Raw genomic sequence first — 21,963 nt, 5'->3', positions numbered from 1 at the left:
ACCGTCTGTGGAATCTATCTATCTATGGAATTGTTAATGGCTTCAATTCGACTAGGTTTTATTAATGTTTTTATTTTATGTGTCAGTTGAAAAATATTTTTATGTTGTGAATATTTGACACTAGAAAAAATATTTGAGTACGTTGAGTTTATCAGGTTTTGATTGTATCACTCAAGAAAAAAAAAACGAGAAAATATAGTGTTCAATATATTTTGTTCTCAATGTATATTACTTTGTAAAGAGATGATATTTTCATTTTGTATATGATTTGAAGTTGTTGACAAATAATAAATTTTCAATACAAAAAATTATCCTTCAGTTTATATATTTTACTTAATTCAATTCATTCTGTACAAGGTACGATATGAGTTTCATATACAAATCGGTTCGATGGAAATACTATGGATGACGATATTTACTTATGTACTACTTTTTTCAAGTCAAATGAGTGATAAAAAAGCTATGTATATTTTGTTTTTATTTAAGGAAGAAAATGTGATATTGCATTGAATTCAATAAATAAAAAAAATCTATCTATCTATCCATCTACCACACTTGAACTAGTCCCTGGCCTGTAAAGCTGGAACCATATGAGACAAAAGACAAAGAAAATCTGTGTTGGAACCACACTTCTCCCACAATGCAACGCGTGTGTCATATCCGGACACGTGATTACCGCGTTTGTTGAAGGTGCCGAAAGCGTGTGCGTGTGTCACTGTCAAGACGTTGTTCTTATGAATTTCGGTGAGTTATTGAATTAAAGTCAAAATCTATAATATATTCAGTACAGTGTCATATGTATTACATATGTTTGGAATCGTTTTTAGACTAGGTCAGCTTTGGAGTCTGTTGAATTTGTGTGAGTAACATTAAGTTAGATCTAACTCAAACTCTGCCAAGTTGCAGCGCCAGCGGCAGGACCAGGCGTTCCCAATCCCAGCGCAGCGAAAAGCCGAAGAAGACGCCTCGTCCAACTAGCCAGGTCCGCTTCTAACGCGAAACGTTAGAATAGATAGTAAAAATCATTTACTAACGTACCGGATATGCTTACTCTCAACGAAGCCAGGGCAGGGATTCTATTAGTATTGCATTCATCTACACATAGTGACATACCGCCCAAAAACCTCAAGATTTCTACTTTCCTTCAATTTTCATGTCCTTCACTCTTCAGAGCCAGAGGCGCTGGTCAGAAAATTGGGAATGGGATTGTCCCACTCCCAGTTTACAGGACTGTCTCAGACTCAGACTCAGTTTTCAAAGATTTCTCCACATAATAAGAAATCTATGAGAGTTCATTCACCTGTCAATTAAGTGCTGACATCAATTGAGTGTGCAGTCAGTGTAAACATATCTCATATTATTATCTGGTTTCATTAACAAGATTATTGGAAGACGGCAAGTTGTGAAAAATAGACGGTGAACTGGGGAGAATTGAGGTCACTGAATCTATTTTTAGCACTCTCAATCCGGTAAATTGCCAACCATGTCCCGCAGGGGTAAATGAAAAATAATTGTCCCCATAAACAAGGACAATCTCAGTTTCTCAAGACATGATTTGTCCTGGTTTATGAGGACATCCTTGTTTTCTGGGACAATCCCAATTTTTGGACCAGCCCCTCTACTGCTAAAAGATCTAAAAAGTTAGGCCTAGCCCGAACAATCATGATTACAACTTCAATTTTCATTCCCGACATTTCTACGATATTGATTTCATTTTAAACAAGAATTCATTCAAGAAACAAAAATGTTAATTGTTATGAAAAGACAGGGAAAACTTGCTACCGTGTTTACGTCGCCATCTTGATTTCATTGTCTTGCTTTGCGACAGCACACAAATCTTGCGATTTCCTTCATTCTTTGAAAGAGAAAAAAATAGCCAGGATTCAGGGAGGAAGGAATAGCAAAAAAAGAATGAAAGACATGGTGAAACAGAGGGAGGATCCATTAAATTAGAAAAAAAAGAAGGAAGTAAAGAAAAATACAATGAGGGATTAAAGAAGGAAAGAATGAAGAAAACAAATGAACATCGAAAGGAAGGAATGCTAGGAAATTATAAGAAATAAAGATAGATGGAATGGAAAAAGGAATTCAGGAAGGATAGGATGAAGAAAGAAGGAATGAAAAAAAAGAAAAATCAGGAAGCAGGAAGGAAAGATAGAACAAAGAGGAAAAAGGAAAGAAAGAATGAAGCGAAGAGAGAATGAAAGCAAGAAAGGAATGGAAGAAGGGATGACAGAAAGAATGAAAAGAAAAAGGAGAGGAAGGGAGCAAAGAAAATTTTAAGGAAAGAAAGAACGGAAACAGAAAAAAGAAGGAAAGTAAGAAAAGGAAGGAAGGAAAGAAAGAAAAATTAACAGAGAGAGGATCAGGAAAGAAAGCTACACTAGGAAAGACTGGAAATAAAGATAGATGGAACAAAAAAGGCAAGAAGGAATGATAGAAGAAAGGATGACAGAAAATAAATAAAAATGAAAGGAAGAAAGGGGGGAAAAAAGTTCAAACTTCAAGCAAACAAAGAAAAATGTAATCATCTAACAATCTCACTGATATTTGGGGTTTTTTAAATATATTTTTTAAATTGTTAGAAAACTAAAATGTTCAATGTTAAAACATCAGACTTAAAAATTAGGTTAAACATCGCGGCATAACACATATACAGGCATCTCTTCCCATTGCACCGATAAAAAGAAGACTCAAAAGTTGAAAGAACTAGACCGATCTAGTACGGTAATAAAAACTAAAAAACTAGCTCCTCACATTAATTCACCAAATCAGTAATATGAGAATCCATCTACATTTAAAATAAATCGTGCGATTTGCGTGCTGTCGCCAAGCGAAAGACAATGAAATCAAGATGGCGATGTAAACACGGCAAGTTTCCCCCGTCTTCATGACATTTTTCTCGTTTTTTGAATGAATTCTTGTTTAAAAATGAAATCAATGTCGGAAATGAAGTTGTATCCCATGTACATGATTTAGGGCTAGATCTTTTAGAAGGAAAGTAGAAATTTTGGGGGCGAAAGTTTGAGGTTTTTTGGCGGTATGTGTAGATGAATGCAATAGAATCCCTGGCTTCATTGAGAGTAAGCATATGTTAGTAAATGATTTTTACTCTCTAGAAGGCTGAAGCCTCCTGGCTACGCCTAACCAATGTTTACATCGTTTAAAATTTAAAAATTTATTTTCACAAAATTAAATTTGCATCAATGTTTACATCAGTTTATGATATCTTAGTGATTGATTGTACCTACCGGCCTTTAATTACCTAACGCATGCATCATACGCGTCAGAAATGATCATACACTCAAAACTTTGTAACATATTTCAAGGGAACTTGATAGAAAGATGATGGAAAATGGTCAAAAACATGTTTTCAAAGTCTTTATATTCTCAAAATAAATTACAGGGTTGGCTGATTTAAATCACATTGATTTAAATCGCGATTTAAATCACTATGATTTTTTTAATTTAAATCACTTCCATTGAAAATGTGTACAAATGATTGACAATTTTTTTTTGTTGAGGCAGTTTTATTTATTGTCTAAACATGAACAAAGCCTTCATATCTACTCAAAGCAGTTGAAATTAAGTCAATAAAATCAATTTTATCTTTCAGAACCAAAGATGTACATATATGTAGCCTATAAGTGGTTAAAGGAGAAATATATTGATTATGAACATATGGCCTTATATAGGGACAGTGATTTTCCGCGATCGCGGAAAATGGACGGAATTCAGGGAAAGGGCCTTTTGAAACAGAAAGTGGCATTTCAAACGGAAAATCACGGAAAACATATTCTTACTCAAAATACACAGAACAGCAACAGAAATTTCTCCAAAATCTCAACAAAATATGAATATTAAATGGCCACAAAACCCCAGATAACACGATCTCACTTCGCTACAATCATGACAATCACACATCGTGACTGCACTCGACTTCATCACTCGATCGTACCCCTCGCCCGTACCGTACACGGCCGGGCGCCGGATTGGGCTTATCGAAAACAACATTCACATGCACACATCTTTTGAACAACACGATCGTGTGTTGCTGCCCTCTGCGTTCGAAGATGTAACATGAGAAATCCAAAATGGCGGATAGGCGAAAATCGTTGATGGCTCAAAACGATGTCCAAAAACCCCTAAAATTATCTATGAAATTTCATTTAACCGTAAAATAATACTAATAATGTGAAAGGTGAGGATGTATTCATGTTAAAGGTCAAGTCCACCCCAGAAAATGTTGATTTGAATAAATAGAGAAAAACCAAACTAGCATAATGCTGAAAATTTCATCAAAATCGGATGTAAAATAAGAAAGTTATGATATTTTAAAGTTTCGATTATTTTTCACAAAATAGTGATGTGCACAACTCAGTGACATGCAAATGAGCCAGTCGATGATGTACATCACTCACTACTTTTGTTTTTTATTGTTTGAATTATACATTTTTTCATTTTTTACAGATTTGACAATAAGGACCAACTTGGCTGAACCATATAGTATTAAACAGTGCTAGCTACACATGTTCAGGGAGGAATTAATCGTTGTTTCACTTGACAATGAGGAGAAAATTCGAATATTTCATATAATAAAATACAAAATAAATAGTGAGTGGATGATTTCATCAGTCTCCTCATTTGCATACCGACCAGGATGTGCATATAACTGTTTTGTGAAATTAAGCAAAACTTTAAAATGTCATAACTTTCTTTATTTACATCCGATTTTGATGAAATTTTCAGTGTTATGCTTTTTGGATTTTTCTCTTTTTATTCAAATCAACTTTTTGTTGGGGTGGACTTGTCCTTTAAATGTGTTTGTCAAAATATTTTGTTTACCCGCATAGATTCGATTGCGTTGTTGGTACAGTGGCAGATACAAATTTTGACCAGCGCGAGTGATGTTATATTGCTATTCAATGGGTAAACGTAATTGTCACTTTTACCTGTACACAAAGTCTAGGGGAAACGGAATTTCCGTTTTCTGACATGCTGAAACGAAATTTAAGATTTTCTGAAACGGAAAATCACTGTCCCTACTTATATCAATGGAAAGGTAATGGTGTGGGGATTATCATTAGGTCATTTGAAAATAACGAAAATAATACGTAAGGTGGAAATCGCCAATTAAAAAGCGCTAAAATTCCCCTCTGAAATATGCCTCGCATCGGCCTCTGAATTGACTCAAATTTGATGACGTGTATGATGGTACCAGAGACGTGAATAGCTCTCCCACTTCAAGCTCCACTTGCGTTCAAAACCTATTGCGAATGCTAGTAAACGTGCGAAAGTCCACACTGTCACTGAGTTGTTCGATCATGAAATGGAAGAAAACCCAGAAGTTTTATCTAGATTTGGATTTCGAAAACAAATGTTGTTGAAGAAGATATTGATAAGGAAGATTCTAGGTCTAGTGAACAACAAAGCGACATGGGAGAAGGAAAATTAGGGGAATTGCGCCGGTGATGGAGAGTGGAACAAACGTGAATCCCTGTCGTAACTGTTAGTCAACTCACATTCATTTGCACCTGCACGGTGCACCACCCAAAGGCCAAACAATGAAAAAGAGTCCACGGCAGAGTCTCTTCACTCATCAACTTCAAAATACAATAATTAAAAATAGTAATTGCATGTACTGTACCGTACTTACAAACAAGTAAAATATGTCCGAATCAAATATTGTATGTATCCAAATCAACTCATGATGAGTAGCAGCAGACGATATGCACCAACGAGAAAATGAACTTCACTTGTGGGATGGATACTCGATCGGTCGTTTTGTTTTCACCCCTGGGTCTGCCCCAGCTCTTTAAACACATTTTGGAGCTTCATATAAAAATTTTGTGTTTTATTGCATGATTGTTGTGTGCTCATTCGTGGTATACAACTTGTGTGCGCCATGATGTGATACGTCTGGGCTGCATACTTTGTTATATTGACTTAGCTTTGTTACTATTCTCATGAATCCAACCTCTCTATATTTTATTAGGAGAAAGAAGATTGTGAGGGATAGATATTTCAGCCATGGCGAAAAAGCTGTTCGTGGGTAATGTGCCACAAGGAGTTACAAACGATGACCTGAAGGAGCTTTTCCAAACAGTAGGAAAAGTAGTAGAATGTGATGTTCTCAAGAATTATGGATTTGTGGTGAGTTTTATAGTTTCAGTTTATTTCTTTTCATTTTCAAATAACTTGATGACAAGCATTGGTATATATGTATAAATCTATATAATACCATAAATGTCATGAGAAATAAATTGTAAATGCTATTGGAAATTTAGGTACAAATGTTGCAAATATAGATAATTTTACAAATTACAGAGTACAACAAGCATATGAAAATGAAAATTTGTGACTTATTAATATGCAAAGTTTGTATTGATAAGCACCTTTTAGATGTAAATTGGAGTAATCTTTAATAATCATTGAAGAAATATAGTAGGGTATTAACCATTAATGAAGTAGAGCAAATTGTGTTTTTTTTTTACGAAATAGGGGGGAAAAATGTTCATACTCGATTAAATGAAATGTTCTTTTTTTCATGCAAAGCTAGTGCCATTAATGGGAGGGCAGGTCTGTAATTAAAACATTCATGTACAACCTTTGAAATAAAATAATGTTTAATGAATATAATATGCTTTTCACCCTGCACACATTTTCTTTAACCCTGGGAAATTGGTGGGGCTTGGGGGGGGGGGGCTTAGCCCCACCAATATCCCGGGGTTAAGCTTAGCCCACTTCGTTTTTCTTCATGTGTTAGCAAACTAGTGGGCTAGCACAGTAATTAGTATGGTACTATCTGGCCCTGCAAAAAAGCAGGGATAGCAAGCTAATTGGGTGTTAGCACCACAATTGCGGTGCCAAGAGATGCAGTGTGAAATGAAACCGGGCTAAGGAAGAGTGGGGCTAAGCATTAGCCAATTACAGAAGTCAAAATTGGACAATAATCACGCTCTCTGTGGCAAAATCATCAATATTCATGAGCTGTGCGATAGTCCGCGGTTACGGCTTTAACCCTGGCTAAGCAAATTGTATGTGGTTAAGAAAGACAGTGTGAAACCAAAAAAGATATTGCGGGGTTAAGGATAGTATGGGGTTAAGGAAATGGAGTGTGAACTGAAAAGCATATAAAAGTATGAATGTTAGACTCTTTAATGCAATGCCTCGACTCAATTTCTTCCTCATTAAAATGTTCCAAGATATGTTCACAAATTAATATCCAGATATGTCTTATTGGTGAATTTCCAGCATTACAGTTCGAAGCTCTATTATTTTGTGATCTGAATATATTTGTTGCTTAATTTGAACAAAATTTATGGGTAAAAAATGCACTAAATTGCATTTTCCACCTTTGTCTAGATGGCATTTTATTTGAATTTGGATTCATCTCATGTTATTTTGTGAGGCAGGTAAAAGGGAAATTCAGTTTTAAGAATCTTGTTCTTGATATTGCTTCGATGGTTTTAAATTGTTTGTTTTAGCACATGTCAACTATAGAGGAGGCTTTGGAAGCAGTTAACAAACTTGGTGGTCATAGATTGTATGGTAATACAATCAGGGTACAACACTCTACCTCAACTGAACGAAAAGAGCCGTAAGTCTCATAGTAAATTCTTTTTTAAATCATATTCGAGAGCAGCAAAGCTTCTGTCATCCATTGGACGTGTTGTAGGTGCTATCCTGTCGAAAGATGCATGTTCGGTTTCGGAATTAAAACACATTTGCTTTGGCTATAGCATAGCCAAAGTAGTCGGTGATTGTGTGGACCAGAAGCTTTGCTGTTCTCTTATCTTGGTCTTATCCCTCGGATTCTGATCATTTACCTTCTTATTCCCAATCATTGGCCCCTTCTCTTATTAAAGCACATGGCAACAGAAACAGAATGCCAAGAGGCGGTCACTCAGCTAGACAAGACTGATTTCCTGGGGAACGTTATCCAGGTTCAAATGTCCACATCCACCGTGCACAAAACGACTGGTGTGGGCAACAGTGGAGAATGCTTCTCGTGCGGTAAAATGGGGCACTTCTCTCGCGACTGCCGTGATAACGGGAGGTAAGCAGACTTGGCGCGCCGCGCGTCCAGTGCTGCACCTCGAGATTAACGCTTGCCTCTATCCCGGTCAATATATCGGTTTGGTGATTTTTTCGGAAATAGGGCAGGCTACCATGCTGCCAAAGTCAATCTAATATATACAGAACAATACTGGATAAACAGCATGCAATTTTTAATATCTCCTTGGACAAACAAAACTATTTTTCTTGTATACTTAAGTCATCGCCAAAATCTGGGGGGGGGGGTCGTTTGTCCACTCATCATTTAAGTTATGGATAAGCCTTTTTGAAGACATTGAAAAACTAAGACTTTCAAGATACAAGTAAAACATTTCTGTTCAATTCTTAACATCCTTCTTGATTTCTAGGAAAGTGCCTTGAGCACTCTACAGAGTGGATTTAAGTCCAATAAATCATTAGCATTATTCATATCGTTATTATTATGATGATGATTATTTGTATGTTAATGTGATGAGGCTTTCCAGTGTTGATATTATAAATGGACAGGATAATTAAGCTCGTAGAGGGTGTTGCAAGAAATTATATGCAATCAATTACAAAGTTTTGCTGCAATTTAAATTTGCAAGATCAATTTTAGCTGTAGTAAATCAGTTTGCACATCCTTTTTTGTCAAGTACAAAATTACCAATGATTTCAAAGGCATTGATTCTGTGATTTCTAATGGGCTTGAAATTGATTGTGGTTTTCTTGCGATGCCCCATAAGATGGGCAAATCTGTATCCAAATAAGTTGAAATAAATCAGGCTATCAGAGTGCTTATTTAATCAATGTTAATTTTACGTACATGTACATGTATCATAGAATAAGCTGTAAAATTCTGTTGTAACTTGATCAGTGTCTTGTAATTTGTAAGATGTATTTGGGTTAACCCTGTTGTCCATATTTTAAGCCATTTCATCACAGAGTATTTATATGATACTTATTGAGCATTCCATGACACAAGTAACGGTTTTCACTGACAGCTGTAGGCTACTGAAAACCTTGCTTCTGATTGGCTCAGACGTCAGGACAAACTAATTCTTGACAAAGTGCTTCATGAAAGTAACACTACCCCAAGCCTTTGTTTCACCAACATTTATCTCTTTCTATTAATGTTTTTTATAAAGGGGAAGCAGAGGTGGCGGCCGAGGAGGTGGCGGCCGTGGAGGCGGCGGCGGAAGGGGAGGCCGAGGCGGACGCGGAGGTGGTGGTCGAGGTGGTGGCCGTGATGGAGGCGGTCGAGGAGGAGGGGGAGGAGGTTTCAGAGGTGGTCGAGGAGGAAGTCGAGATCACCCTGGAGAATACAAAGACAGGGAATACGGAGATTATGGGTCTCGCAGACCGCCACCACCTGACCCGTACTACGATCGCTACTATGAGGACTACTACAGGTACACCATTTTGATAATCATATTTTTATGGATAGTATTGATCTGTAATAGGGCCCCTATTTCATAAACACAATTATAACCAATTCGCCAGTGTGGTAACTACCATGGTAACGGAGCTCAGCAGCCAATGAAAATCAAGGTTTTATCCAACTTTTAGTAAGTCATTGGATTTATCGTAGTGAACGAAAATTGTATTAAAGCTAATTTGATCACAAATGTAGTTGCATAGATTATACTTAAAGAAAAAATAAATAATGTTTTAATATCCCATGCCAGTTTGTCATTAATTACACATTTTCTTTCAGGATTTATTAAGCACATAAAGTCTATGCATACAAGTAGACACTCGATATTGATACCCTGTAACATACAATGTATTGATTGATTGTGGAGCAGATATTTATAATTGATCATACACAATAATCAATGCAATCAGTTGTAAAGATCAGCCCATGATGATTCGCTAACCTTTGTATTAATTATGGAGTCCTGGATCTTTATGCATAACTCAACAACTTTGTATCATCCCTGTATGTTAACAGGCGACCGCCTCCATATCCGTACCATGAATACTCCCGTGACCCGTACCCCCGCGACCCTTACAGAACAAGGAGCCGAAGCCCGCCACCAGGAAGGCGACCCTTGACCCCACCAAGGTACAGGAGACGTGATTCTCCACCTCCACCTCCTAGGTGGGTTCTAACAAGACTAATATTTTCATTGCATTGATTTTAATAACATGTTTGTTTTAATACTAATGGGGTGTTGCAAGAAACTTGCAATCAATTGTTTGTCTTTTATAGGTAAAAAAAAAATCATCATATGTCTTGCAATTAATTGCAAATTTGCACTTTGCTTCTTGCAACAAGTAAATAAATCAATACCAATAATTAAAAGTGATTAATCAGTTGTCAAACTACAACGGAAATTTGCAATTGAATGCAATATTTTCTTGCATCACCCCCCCCCCAAAAAAAAAACTAGCATTTGTTGTTGTTGTAATCAACGTTGTAGCCATTACACACTAACGAAACAGTCTCCAAACGGACCAATGATGTGCCATTGGAAATAATGTAATAGCTTTGATCGGTCTGGAGTCGGTCTCATTGGTGTGACTGTACAATCAGGCAGAAGAAGGCAACTGTCAAACCAATTAAATCCCATGGAATTGATTTTATCTTATCGAGTTTGATTGTAGCAGTTAGCAAATCATCCCAAAGTTTTCCCTTGCTTGCATAGAAAAAGGACAGTGATTTGATAATAAAATCCCCTGGTTTTCTATAAATGTTGCTCAACTTTTATGAACGCAGTCTGTCTATTCGTGTAAAATTATTTGTATGCTTGCGCCATCAAATTATTTTGCCCACATAACAGTGGCCTTAAATTTCGAATTAACTTCTATGTTTTTTGCCTTAGCTTTATTTCATATAAATTTATTGCAAGTCACAAGGCCTTGAAAAAATCTGTGAAAGTTGCAACTCTGTAATGGCTGCAACGAGAATTGTTTGAATTTTGAACCCATTTTAATGTGTGCATGTCAAAATGAATTTGACCTTCAATAATTGATTTAACTTCAGTGTGAAGCATGTTTTTGTGAACTAATTTATATTTATTAACACTGTAAATTGTTATGTATATTCAAGAAATTCATTTTTAACTCCATTGTCTTTGGCTCAAAGGCAAATTTGGTAAGAAGAGGCAAATACAATCTTTGCATTTATAATCTTGGATGAAATTTCTTCAGCACCTTACCCACAAGACAGAGCAAGGTTTTTCTCACAGGAATCATACAAGTGTCTTGAATCATCCATCATTGCTCATGTTTTTTATAGACATAGCAATATGGAATCATATAGAAAAGTTGCCATGAAAGGTACCTTGATTTCATGTTGGGAATAGCAATGAAATTTAATTTTATGTTTGCATGATTCCTGCATGAAAGACACAGCACTGGTAAGGTAATTTTGGTAAGGTGCCTTAGGTAATTATTCTATTTATGGATGGAAGGTTGACTTATTTAAACTTTAATGTACATGTACTACCTTTTTGTAAAATTAGGGGCCTTTTGAGACAGTTTCAATCATACATATTCCTATCCAATGGGAGACAGTGAAGGTGACAACAGATGGCTGCTAAGACAGATTTGACTGTACTTGTGCATTACAACTCCATGGGGTTGTTGCATGTACAAAGAGTTTAGTGTGATATAAATCTGCACTTATTCAAAATAATTGCATTCAATTAGTTTATTTGCTTGTGGGACCTGGTGGGTGTTTCATAAAGCTGTTCGTAAGTTAAGAGCAACAAGTTAAGGCTGGAGATCCTTTCTTATGGCAAATAGTATATTCATAAGCGATGGTTTTGCATGTTAAGAAAGGATCACCAGTTCTTAAAGTCGCTCTTAACTTACGAACAGCTTTATGAAACGCTCCCCCTGCGCTATTGCTCAGTCATCAATGTAGTTATGTGTTGCATGTTGGTTATAATGCATGGCAAAGTGTTGCAGTGAAACAGCCCCAGATTGTCGAGTTATGCACGTTTGTTTATCACTGGGGAGCATTTTTATGAAGCAAATGGTCATTGATTTTCACTGACCACTGTTATAAGCAACTGAAATCCTTGCATCTGATTGGTTGAGAGCAAATTTGTCAGCGGAAAAGCATTATTTGCTTCATAAACACTCCCCCAGATATTCCCCTGAGTTTGCACTGTGTTTGTGAAGTTCTTAATTCACATTGAGGGTTTACTTTACTATAATCTGTGCACCTTTCATCACTCAAAATAGACAAACTATTGAAGTAGCAATGTTCATGAGGACTGACTTGCTGGAATTGTCAACAGAAAACCGTGAACAGACATTAACAATTTAAACCAGATTCCAACCCAAATGAAAAGTTGTTTTGTCAAGGAAAAAAAAAAAGAAAAACCAGAGAAACAATCTTGAAAACTTGTATTAAGTTGCAATTTCTATATGTATGGGGATGTCATATTGGCCACATATGTGATGTCGTAGTGTTTAGGGTAAAGACCATTTGATTTTTGTTCCCATACACAAAATGACTAGAAAATTATCTTAAAAAAAACAAGAAGTTTTTCTCAAATCGCTTTGTATCTTTTGGAAATTGCAATTATTATCTTTTATTAAAGGAGAATGAAACTCTTGGAGTAAGTTGGCTTTTGTGAAAGCAGAAAAATCAAAGAATAAGATCAACAAAAGTTTGAGTAAAATAGGACTAGAAATAGAAGAGTTATGAGCATTTGAATGTCGAGATCACTAATGCTATGGAGATCCTCCCATTGGCAATGCGACCAAGATCTATGATGTCACAGATGAACAACTCTCCCCTTTTGGACACTGAAAATATACCCCAAAACATCTCTTTTTGCTCATTCTAATCATATGACAAACAATTCATCAATGATATAATGTGAAACCTCTGTACTTGTCCTCTCATAAAGAGAACACCTTACCTTGTGATAGACTATAAAAGTGAGAATATAAGTGAAATAAGTACTAAAGTAATGAGGGAGTTGTACGTGTGTGTCATCATAGATCTTGGTCGCATTGCCAATGGGAGGATCTACATGGCATTAGTGATCTCAATATTCAAATGCTCATAACTTTCTTATTATTCATTCAATCTTCCTCAAACTTTCAACAACATGTTTCTTTGATTTTTCTCTTTGATATGAATTAAGCTGGTTTCAAGGGTTTCATTCTCCTTTAAGACTCATGATAATATGCTTTCTATTTTTATTACTACTCAAAGCATATAAAGGGAAACACTACCAGTACAGGAGAGAGAGTCCTAATACATAAATGTACATGACCAATGGGGGAGTTGTCCTTGCCACTTTTCGAAATCTAATCAAGTTGCCAATACAAAATTTAATATAGCAATGCCATATTTAAATGGCCATTTAGTTTTTTATTCCTAGTCGATGTTTCAGACTTCACCATTATCAGACTTAACATTTGTGCAATGGACAGAATTGTTCATTCAGTGAAATATGAAATGATTCATTGCACTCATAACACATTTATCATCTATATAATAATATTCAAATGTTGGTTTGTTCTGTCATATAACAGGGACTACTATGACTACCCTCCAGCTGATAGATATGCGGAGTCCAGGAGTCAGTGAGTACAACTCTCAACCTTAACTTACTTGTTTATTTATTTATTTTATTTGTTTATTATTTATTCATATCTTTATTTATTTAGGATTTATTATTATTTTTTTTTTCATCCACTTTCTCTTGTATTTGGATCATTATGTACACCTTACTCTTTCTGAAATAAAAAACAAACAAACATCCTTTTATTTTGAAGGTATACTGCAAATTTGAAAGAAAGAACCCCAAACACTTGATTTAAACTTCCGAAATAGAGCATTCCCAGCTTCTGACTTGTGTGTTGGGCTATTCCTTTTATGATTCCGGGAGGATTAATTCCTTGAGTGCTCTAGTACAAGCAAAAAATATTTATATATATTTTTTATTTATTTTGGGGGGCTGCTTTTCATGATCTACTGCCTCAATCTGCAATATTGGATAAACTTTAACATTGCAGTGAATGGGGATTTTCCAGGGCTCTTTTGAGTATTTCGGGGTCAAAATCCCCCCCAAAACCCCCATGTAATCCCCCCCCCCCCCCCGCTTAGTACCTATGTTGCAGCTTAGCTTTAGCCTAGGTAAAAATAGGATATATTGAGAATTAAGTGAAGTTGAACATGAACTAGGTGTGCTATATGTAGATGGATGTATTATGATTTCAGGTGAATTTTAGTGTAAATACTGTGAAATTGGCACAGCTATATATTTGGCCATATGCTAGGATGTACCCACTCTGAATGGTTTCCATCGAGCACTCATGCTGCTCTGTACATGTATGAAATGAGATAAAGTCTTAAAGAAAAAAATATCAAAGTGGGTCATGATTGTACAAGAGTATTTGAAGGCCAATGAACTTCATTTTCATATAGACTATAAAACAATGAAACAAACTTTGGGTAATTGTGGCTATCATTTCATCACTCCATTTGATTATCGAATGAAATCATGCTTCAAATCAAAATGTTGGCTTGCTTGGTATATTTATCTCCATTTACACCATATTTCTATATTTTGAGATGACAATTCTAGAGATAATATCGATATCTTATTGTCAATAGAAGATTGTGTTAATAAGGCAATTTTGTGTGTTTGTGTTCATATTGTATACAATTACCTTTTCATATCTGAATCATCTGCATTTTTTTTTTTAGCACGTAAACCTCCGTGCTGATTTGCTACGCAGAGCGAGATGATGCGCCTTTTGTGCTATCTTTACCATTGATCATTCTTTTTTTTTTCCGTTGCGTGAAACCCTCCCCTACAGCTACCCACCACCGAGGGCCCGTTACAGTCCTCCGCGTCAGACGTCGGCATTCTAAAAAGCAAGAAAATCGCGACCGAGTTACCGGATATATCCCCATCTAGTCGCACCACGCTGATCCCATATCACAGTATCCGGACCTTACCAAGCACCGTTCCGCAGTTATGCTAACGAGACTCGCGGTTTCAGAGATTCGATCCGTTCTCCGTATCAAAGATCAGAACATCTAGAAATGTAAATAGTATCATGGACAGAATTACGATACTGAGAATTGATAAGCTCTTCGGATGTATTAGTTGTTTGTGTGTGCGTACAGATGTTGACCCGTAGATCATGTAAATAGCTGTATTCCTTTTTATAACCGAAATGTTTCCTGATCGTAGAATTAACGTTTAAAGAGAATTTACGAAACTGAACTTTTGATTGCAACTTCCAAGTATCTTGATATGCGTTAAATCTCTGACCACTGTTTGTATTATTGAGCCAGTGAATCGATCACTTTGGACATAACCCAGCGTTGAAAAATAATTTGTTACTCTTGACCGCTAAGTGTTCACTGGCGATTATTTGCTATTGTCGGATACCGCGTTGTCCGTTCACAAGAAAATGTCAAATTTTATGTACGACTTCGGTGATAATTCTTTTTATACTGTACCAACAAAGTGGACGCTTTTAGCTGTTTTAGCAATTGTTGTATTTCTGTCAATAAAATTCTGTAAAAAAAAAAGTCATTCAGCGGTTTTATCTTCTTGAGTCAAAGCAGCATTACTAATGAAAGCAATTTCTATTCTGTTTATGAGCATGTTTACATCTTGAACACAGTGTTCTTCATAGTAGTCAGTTGATCAATAGGTCCTGTATGACTTTTGTTTAGTTAATAGAAAAAAATAAGGAAGTTAATTTGGTGAAAATTTCAACAAATTCTGGTGAATTCATTGTCAAAATTCAGAGTTCAAACACCTTGACTTAGAATTTACTGCTTCAAACTTATAACGCTTTACAAATTTTACTATTATAATTATCGTGGGGATTCTCTCCTATTTTCTGATGAGTTTTACAAAAAAGACAGGTATGATAATGAATTATTGCATTTGATAAATCTAAATTTCCGAAGTTTCCATGCTTTGTAATATCAAAATCAACAAAATTTTCACCAACCTTTGAATTTCACCTTTTTTGTTAAAACCATCTTTTTCAGGATGTCTCCTTAATGATAAAATTGCTATTTGAAAATCTGACAAGAAAAATTTCTTTATGTATGTAGGGTAGAGTCATGCCAATAATTTTGCTTTCCGGATACAGATTACATGTACGTCTTCCGGGAAGGAATCTCATATTCCAATAGATCAATAATAAGAACTTGAATGTTTAAAAAGAAACATTCAAAAGTCTTGGATTTCCTGTCTCCAACAATTCAAAATCTTTATCTACGCTATAAGGATTTTCCTTTGAACCTTATCAATGAAATTGAAAATTTCTTTGGGATTAGCTTGTAGCGCTTCTTTACTTTCTTGTCCAAAGTCATTTCTACAATGTCTTTCGTTTAAGATGCTTCCATAATACACATTTGTCACTGCAAAGGGTGCTTTGTAATCCCAATCATGCAAAAAAAATTGTCACAATTGATTATCAAGACACTGAGAAATTTGGACAAGAAATATAATAATTTCATATGTTAATCCCACTTCTGATTTCATTGATATGAATTTGAATATAGTGAGAAGGAAATATGAAAACGATATTTAATGTTTCGTTGTCAGATAGAATTATAGGCCTGTTGCCTGTATCGTCAAAATACCATTTCAGTAAAAACGTTTCAGAATTCGATCACAGACATGCCTTCCAGAATGCCTTACTCAAGCTTTGTTGCTAGGATTGACCAATGTTTATTGTTAGTCGAGAAGCGGAACTGTGTAGATGTTGATTCCTTATTCGCTGATATGAAAAAACGAATGTTTTATCAGAGTTTAGAGTTTGTGGCCAATTGACCAGAAGAGGAGTCGGAAGGAATGTGTGTCCTTTTTACCGAGGAACTAAGGTATCCCGCAAGTGCGATGTTCGTGAACTATACGATGAACAAGAGCGTGATGACGCGTTTCCGGATAACTTCAAGATATTCATGCACCGATGGCAAATGTGTTCGCTTTGCGATCAAAGAATTAATCTCCTTGTCGTGATTATTCTTCCGAGAACCTGTAAGTATCTCTCATTGCGTGACCGGATAAGATAGCTGCTGAAAGCGAAAGATATGCTTTTGTAATGTTCCGGATCATCAGTTTATACAAAGGAGCTTTCTTCATTATGCTTTTACATATTATAGGTGTGTTTTTTTTCTTAATTGCCAGCACAGGATGAGAAATTAGTAATAAATCAGCATCATAAAGTTGGTTCTTAAATATAAAAGAAGTATTAATTGACTTAATGTATGATGAATAGAAATTTATAGAATGCATCCGTAGTTCAAAGTAATTTTTTTTTTTACATATTAAGAATGGTTTTAACTTTTTTTTAATAGGATACTACTTATTTGTGTATTTTGTTGGGCATTGTAAGCAATTCAATTCAAAATTAGGCATTTGTACCAAAGTTGAGGATCAGTCCATTGAACTCAATTTTTTTTAGTTATTTTGCGTTCAGTTGCAAGTGACTCGACCGTCTTGCATCTCCCCAATACTCTTTTGTGAAGAGCGCTTAATTTGCAATTGAAAGTAAGTTTCTTGCAATGCCCAATAAGATATTAATGAATGGAATTATGGTAGATAATTTACAGTCGTCTAATTACCATATCACTTCTATTCCCCCATCACAGACTGTCCACTCCCAATGGGTTTCAAAGAGCAGAAGATCTTGCAGCCGAAGCCGTTCAGATGATAGGACATCCTCCTGGCAGGAGTCCTCAACGAGGGCGCTTTGCTCACAGGGACAGTCCTCGCGTTCGGGGTAGTCCACGGCAATCTTACTCCGCCAAAGGATTCCATGAAGACCTTGGAAACCACATGTCTCACAGGCCAGAGATGTAAACTCATCGTTAGATGATATGTAAGGCAACCTAATCCTTTGATAGTTTATCAGGCAACCTAGTGATCATCATCCCTCCTTGCAAATGGTTGTCATCAAGGAGGGCCTGATCATTTGATTAGGTATGTAAAACAATTTCTCTATATTTGGGGAATGATGAAGTCATTAGTAGTTAAAAAGTTAACTATTCTATATGAAAATATGTCCAAATAAACTGTATATTATCATTGTTATATGTGCTTTAAAAGCAAACTTTATCAGTATTATTTTATCCATGCCAGACAAAGATCTTCAGTTCAATTTTAAATTCTTTCTGCTATAATATCAATTTGCCCCCCCCCCAAAAAAAAAAAAAACTGCCTGACATTTATTTGAAAAAAAGCAGACTAATATAACAAACAAGATGATCAATAATTATACAACTGAGGGATGTTTTCTCAAATTTAAAGGGGGAAAAAATAGATATTTGACTGTGATTATACTGAACAGGTGAAGCAGTAATTTTGAAATAACTCTTATATTTTAAAAAATTTCTTTCGCTTTTCATTTCTCTGTTTCACAGGAATCACACTAGAAGGAGGCAAGGCATTCCATGGGCGTTCATAACAGCTGTTTGTAAAGTTATGCACAACTTTACACATGACTGGAACATGTTCGTAGGTGCAAAGTCAGAGGTTTAATTTAGCACACAAAAGGATCACCAGTCGTGCGTAAAATCATATGTTACATGCAGCTTTAGGAGCACCCACCTGGTTGAAAAGCGAAGGACATCATTCTGTTAGCATCGATGTTTGTGGCAAACCATTGATAAAAGTTTGTTTTCATCCTATGACAAACCAAGAAGTCCAACACTGTTCTAGGGTCCTGTTGCATAATAGTTACTATTATGGTAACTTTGATATCCAATTGCAACTAGCATGGTAATGATATCAATAGCCAATCAACATCAAAGATTTTTTGCAAGTTACCATTGGATGGCAAAGTTACCATTATGGTAACTTCGATGCAATGGGCCCCGATGCAACTAACTGGAGTGCAAAGTATGCACAATCTGAAAAGTTGAAGTGAAATTGATTTCATGTTAAGTACAGTTTTCTCTTCCATGAATCCTTGTTTCCTTGTAAATGAAAATATCATTGTTTTCTCAATACACCTGTATGTGCATGATTAAGCATGGGAGATCAATTTTTGTGTGAATAGGCGGGAAGTGAAATGGAAGTATTTGTTGTTAGCATGCACTGCTATGCACCAGCATCTATCTGACTTTAAGCCCTTGTGTCAAAAATGTGTATGATAGATTTGTATACCCTTTTCCTGTTCAGCCTTGGGTGTAAAACAAAACCATCAAAGGTCAAGTCCACCCCCGGAAAATGCTAACTTGAATAAATAGAGAAAAATCAAACTAGCATAGTGCTGAAAATTTCATCAAAATCGGATGTAAAATAAGAAAGTTATGACATTTTAAAGTTTCGCTTATTTTTTACAAAACAGTGATATGCACAACTAGGTGAGTCAGTCGATGATGTCCATCACTCACTATTTCTTTTGTTTTTGATTGTTTGAATTATACAATATTTCATCTTTCATAGATTTGACAATAAGGACAAACTTGACTGAACCATCACTTGACAATGAGGAGAAAATAAGAAAATTTCATATAATAAAATACAAAAGAAATAGTGAGTGGATGACGTCATAGTCTCCTCATTTGCATACCAGCCAGGATGTGCATATAACTGTTTTGTTAAGTAAAGCAAAACTTTAAAATGTCATAACTTTCTTATTTTACATCCGATTTTGATGAAATTTTCAGTGCTATGCTTGTTGGAATTTTCTCTTTTTATTCAAATCAACTTTTTGTTGGGGTGGACTTGTCCTTAAAGTGTGTTGTGGAAAGTTTTATGAGTATAAATAGGATTAAAACCAAAGTGATTTGGAATAGTTGAAGTCTTACAGTATCTTATGCAGATTAATGGATGTATCTTTTACCTTGAGCGTGTCGGTTTTATTGATAAAAATAATAAAAGAGCAGCTGAAATCATAATCAACATGTGCCATTAGTCAATTATCAAACCGTTGAAAAGGAAAAAAATGCCTTGATTCACAATAAGCATTCGCAATTTTGTATGTATTTTTTTTTTCATTATCTATTTTTATTGTTAGCCACGTTCCATTTTACTGATGTATTTTCAAACAGGGGGGGTGGGAGAGGGGTGCCAGCCTTGCCAACATTGTATATGCATTAGCCGATAGATGGTAGTTTTGATGGAGAATTAATTGCTTTCATTTTTGTTCACCGGGGGAGAGGGGGGGTAATAATACATTATTAAACACAGAATGGTGTAAAACTTCAGGTAGGTATGTTCATAACTTGGTAAAAATTCATATTTGGCAATGCTGTTATTTTCTTAACTCAATACATATGTTCCAATGTGTATATCCTGATAAAGATTAGGTGCATGTATGAATCACAAAACAACTCTTCACCTTATTCTATTCAGATATGTGTAATTTGTAAGAAGAACAATGGGAGGAAACTTCCTGACAATGTCATGGCTTTTGAAGACATAGCGCTACAAGGCTTGGTAATTATGTATGTCAAGCCCATATGATATAAGGCTACATACAAAAAAAATCTGGGAGAACATTCTTTGCAAAAATCTTTGGAAATTTTCAAATTCTTAAAAAGTTAGTATAAATGTTGTAAATATGCTGTATTGTATTAAAGTGTCATGTATTGATTTGGTTTATTTTCATTTGGTCCAATGCCAATTCGTCCAATTGCCAACTTGTCTACTATCATTAGTCTACCATCAGTTCATCCAATATCCACATGGTCTAATTGCCTTTTCGTCCACTCACCATTTCGTCTAATTACCAGTTGGTCCAATTGCCATGTAGTCCATATACAATTTGGTCTAAATAGACGAAGTGTTTATTGGGCAAAATGAATGAAAATAAAATGAATATTAGACCAATTGTTTATGAGACGAAATGGTTATAGACGAAGTGATGATTGGACCAAATGGTCGTTAGACGAAATGTTGGACAGAATGGCATTAGACTAAATGAAGGTAGACCATGTGGTGAGTGGACGAATTGGCACCATGCAGGTTTGTGATTGGGCTGTTGATTCCTGAATGTCACTTGATAGGCATTGTACAGTCAGTCTGCAAGCCCCTGTGTTAATGAGCAAGATTTATCCAAGTCCTCTCGTGGCTGAATTTATATCCCTGCAAAATCTCGTGAATTGTGAGACTTTTCTCTCAAAGAATTTAACCATTTTCTCCTTGAGTAAAATTGATTATTTTTGTACCATAGGAAAGAGTAAACGTTACTCTTGGTTATTTCTTTTGAATAAAATATTTTGATACATAAGTGAATTTCAGGTCTGAAAAGATGCCTCAAACAGAGTTTTCTTCCTCTGTTTTCTCTTGCAAATTGTGTAAAATTTTGTGTTTTGGGAACAAACATTATTTATATCATCAAAATGCTCGAAACTCTACTTTCTTACAATGTCACTCTTGATATGTGAACCTTTTAGATGGGTCAGCAGCCAGCTTTTTCCATCAAGATGCAAGACGAGATTTCTGAAATTTTGAGTAACATAAAGTTCTGATTGGCTGAATAATGTTTTCAAAACAACAGGCGAGGGTAATTTGAAGAGATTACCACATGGTGAGTTTGACCTTGCCGAGGTCGAGTGTGGGAACATTGGAATTTGCGTGGGTGTGTGGTCTCTATGACCAATCAGAGCGCAGTATTCTTGTTTTTGAGCTGCTAAATGTACTTGGCCTATGAAAAGCTGGCTGCTGACCCATCTGAAATACCTCTTATAAAAATTATATCATATTAAAGCTTAGATCTTCAGCTTTATCATAATCTAATACAATCATTTGGGCTCAAATAGAAATTAAAGTGTAAAAACAACTTTTGTTGCATGAAAATAATTTTGTTTCATGTTTTAGATCAAAAGTTTCCCCTATATTACAATAAGGTTAATCAAGTATTACTGAACATCCTGCCTGAGTTTCATGTCACATGACCAAGGTCAAAGGTCATTTAGGGTCAATGAACTTAGACCATGTTGGGGGAATCAACATCAAAATCTTAACC

At 35.6% G+C, this 21,963-nt stretch overlaps 1 protein-coding gene across 8 annotated transcripts; it reads left to right on the top strand.

Moving 5' to 3' along the window:
* Nucleotides 1-656: 656 nt before the first annotated feature.
* LOC129264453 (uncharacterized) lies at nucleotides 657-21,230 on the top strand. Of its 8 annotated transcripts, none has more exons than XM_064102623.1 (8): nucleotides 658-744; nucleotides 5,996-6,153; nucleotides 7,869-8,059; nucleotides 9,186-9,449; nucleotides 9,992-10,105; nucleotides 13,543-13,593; nucleotides 17,639-17,969; nucleotides 18,410-21,230. In XM_064102623.1, exons 2-7 carry the CDS (start codon nucleotides 6,031-6,033, stop codon nucleotides 17,847-17,849), a joined length of 954 nt encoding a protein of 317 aa, XP_063958693.1. In that variant the 5' UTR covers nucleotides 658-744; nucleotides 5,996-6,030; the 3' UTR covers nucleotides 17,850-17,969; nucleotides 18,410-21,230. The 8 variants fall into 8 exon arrangements, with proteins under 8 accessions (XP_054758306.1, XP_054758305.1, XP_063958693.1 ...); XM_064102621.1 differs by having other exon boundaries at nucleotides 9,992-10,141; XM_064102625.1 differs by lacking the exon at nucleotides 7,869-8,059 and adding an exon at nucleotides 7,488-7,600.
* Nucleotides 21,231-21,963: the final 733 nt, after the last annotated feature.

Source organism: Lytechinus pictus, chromosome 7 (assembly GCF_037042905.1).
Source record: "Lytechinus pictus isolate F3 Inbred chromosome 7, Lp3.0, whole genome shotgun sequence".
Taxonomy (NCBI): domain Eukaryota; kingdom Metazoa; phylum Echinodermata; class Echinoidea; order Temnopleuroida; family Toxopneustidae; genus Lytechinus; species Lytechinus pictus.
The sequence above is the reverse complement of the archived record's forward strand: the minus strand, read 5'-3'. Positions and strand labels throughout refer to the sequence as shown.

Excerpts from the sequence above, each read along its gene's own strand:
- LOC129264453 (XM_064102621.1), top strand. The coding sequence starts at position 6,031 with ATGGCGAAAAAGCTGTTCGTGGGTAATGTGCCACAAGGAGTTACAAAC. Across the intron at positions 6,154-7,868 it reads TCAAGAATTATGGATTTGTG|CACATGGCAACAGAAACAGA; the intron begins GTGAGTTTTATA and ends CTCTTATTAAAG. Across the intron at positions 8,060-9,185 it reads GACTGCCGTGATAACGGGAG|GGGAAGCAGAGGTGGCGGCC; the intron begins GTAAGCAGACTT and ends TTTTTTATAAAG.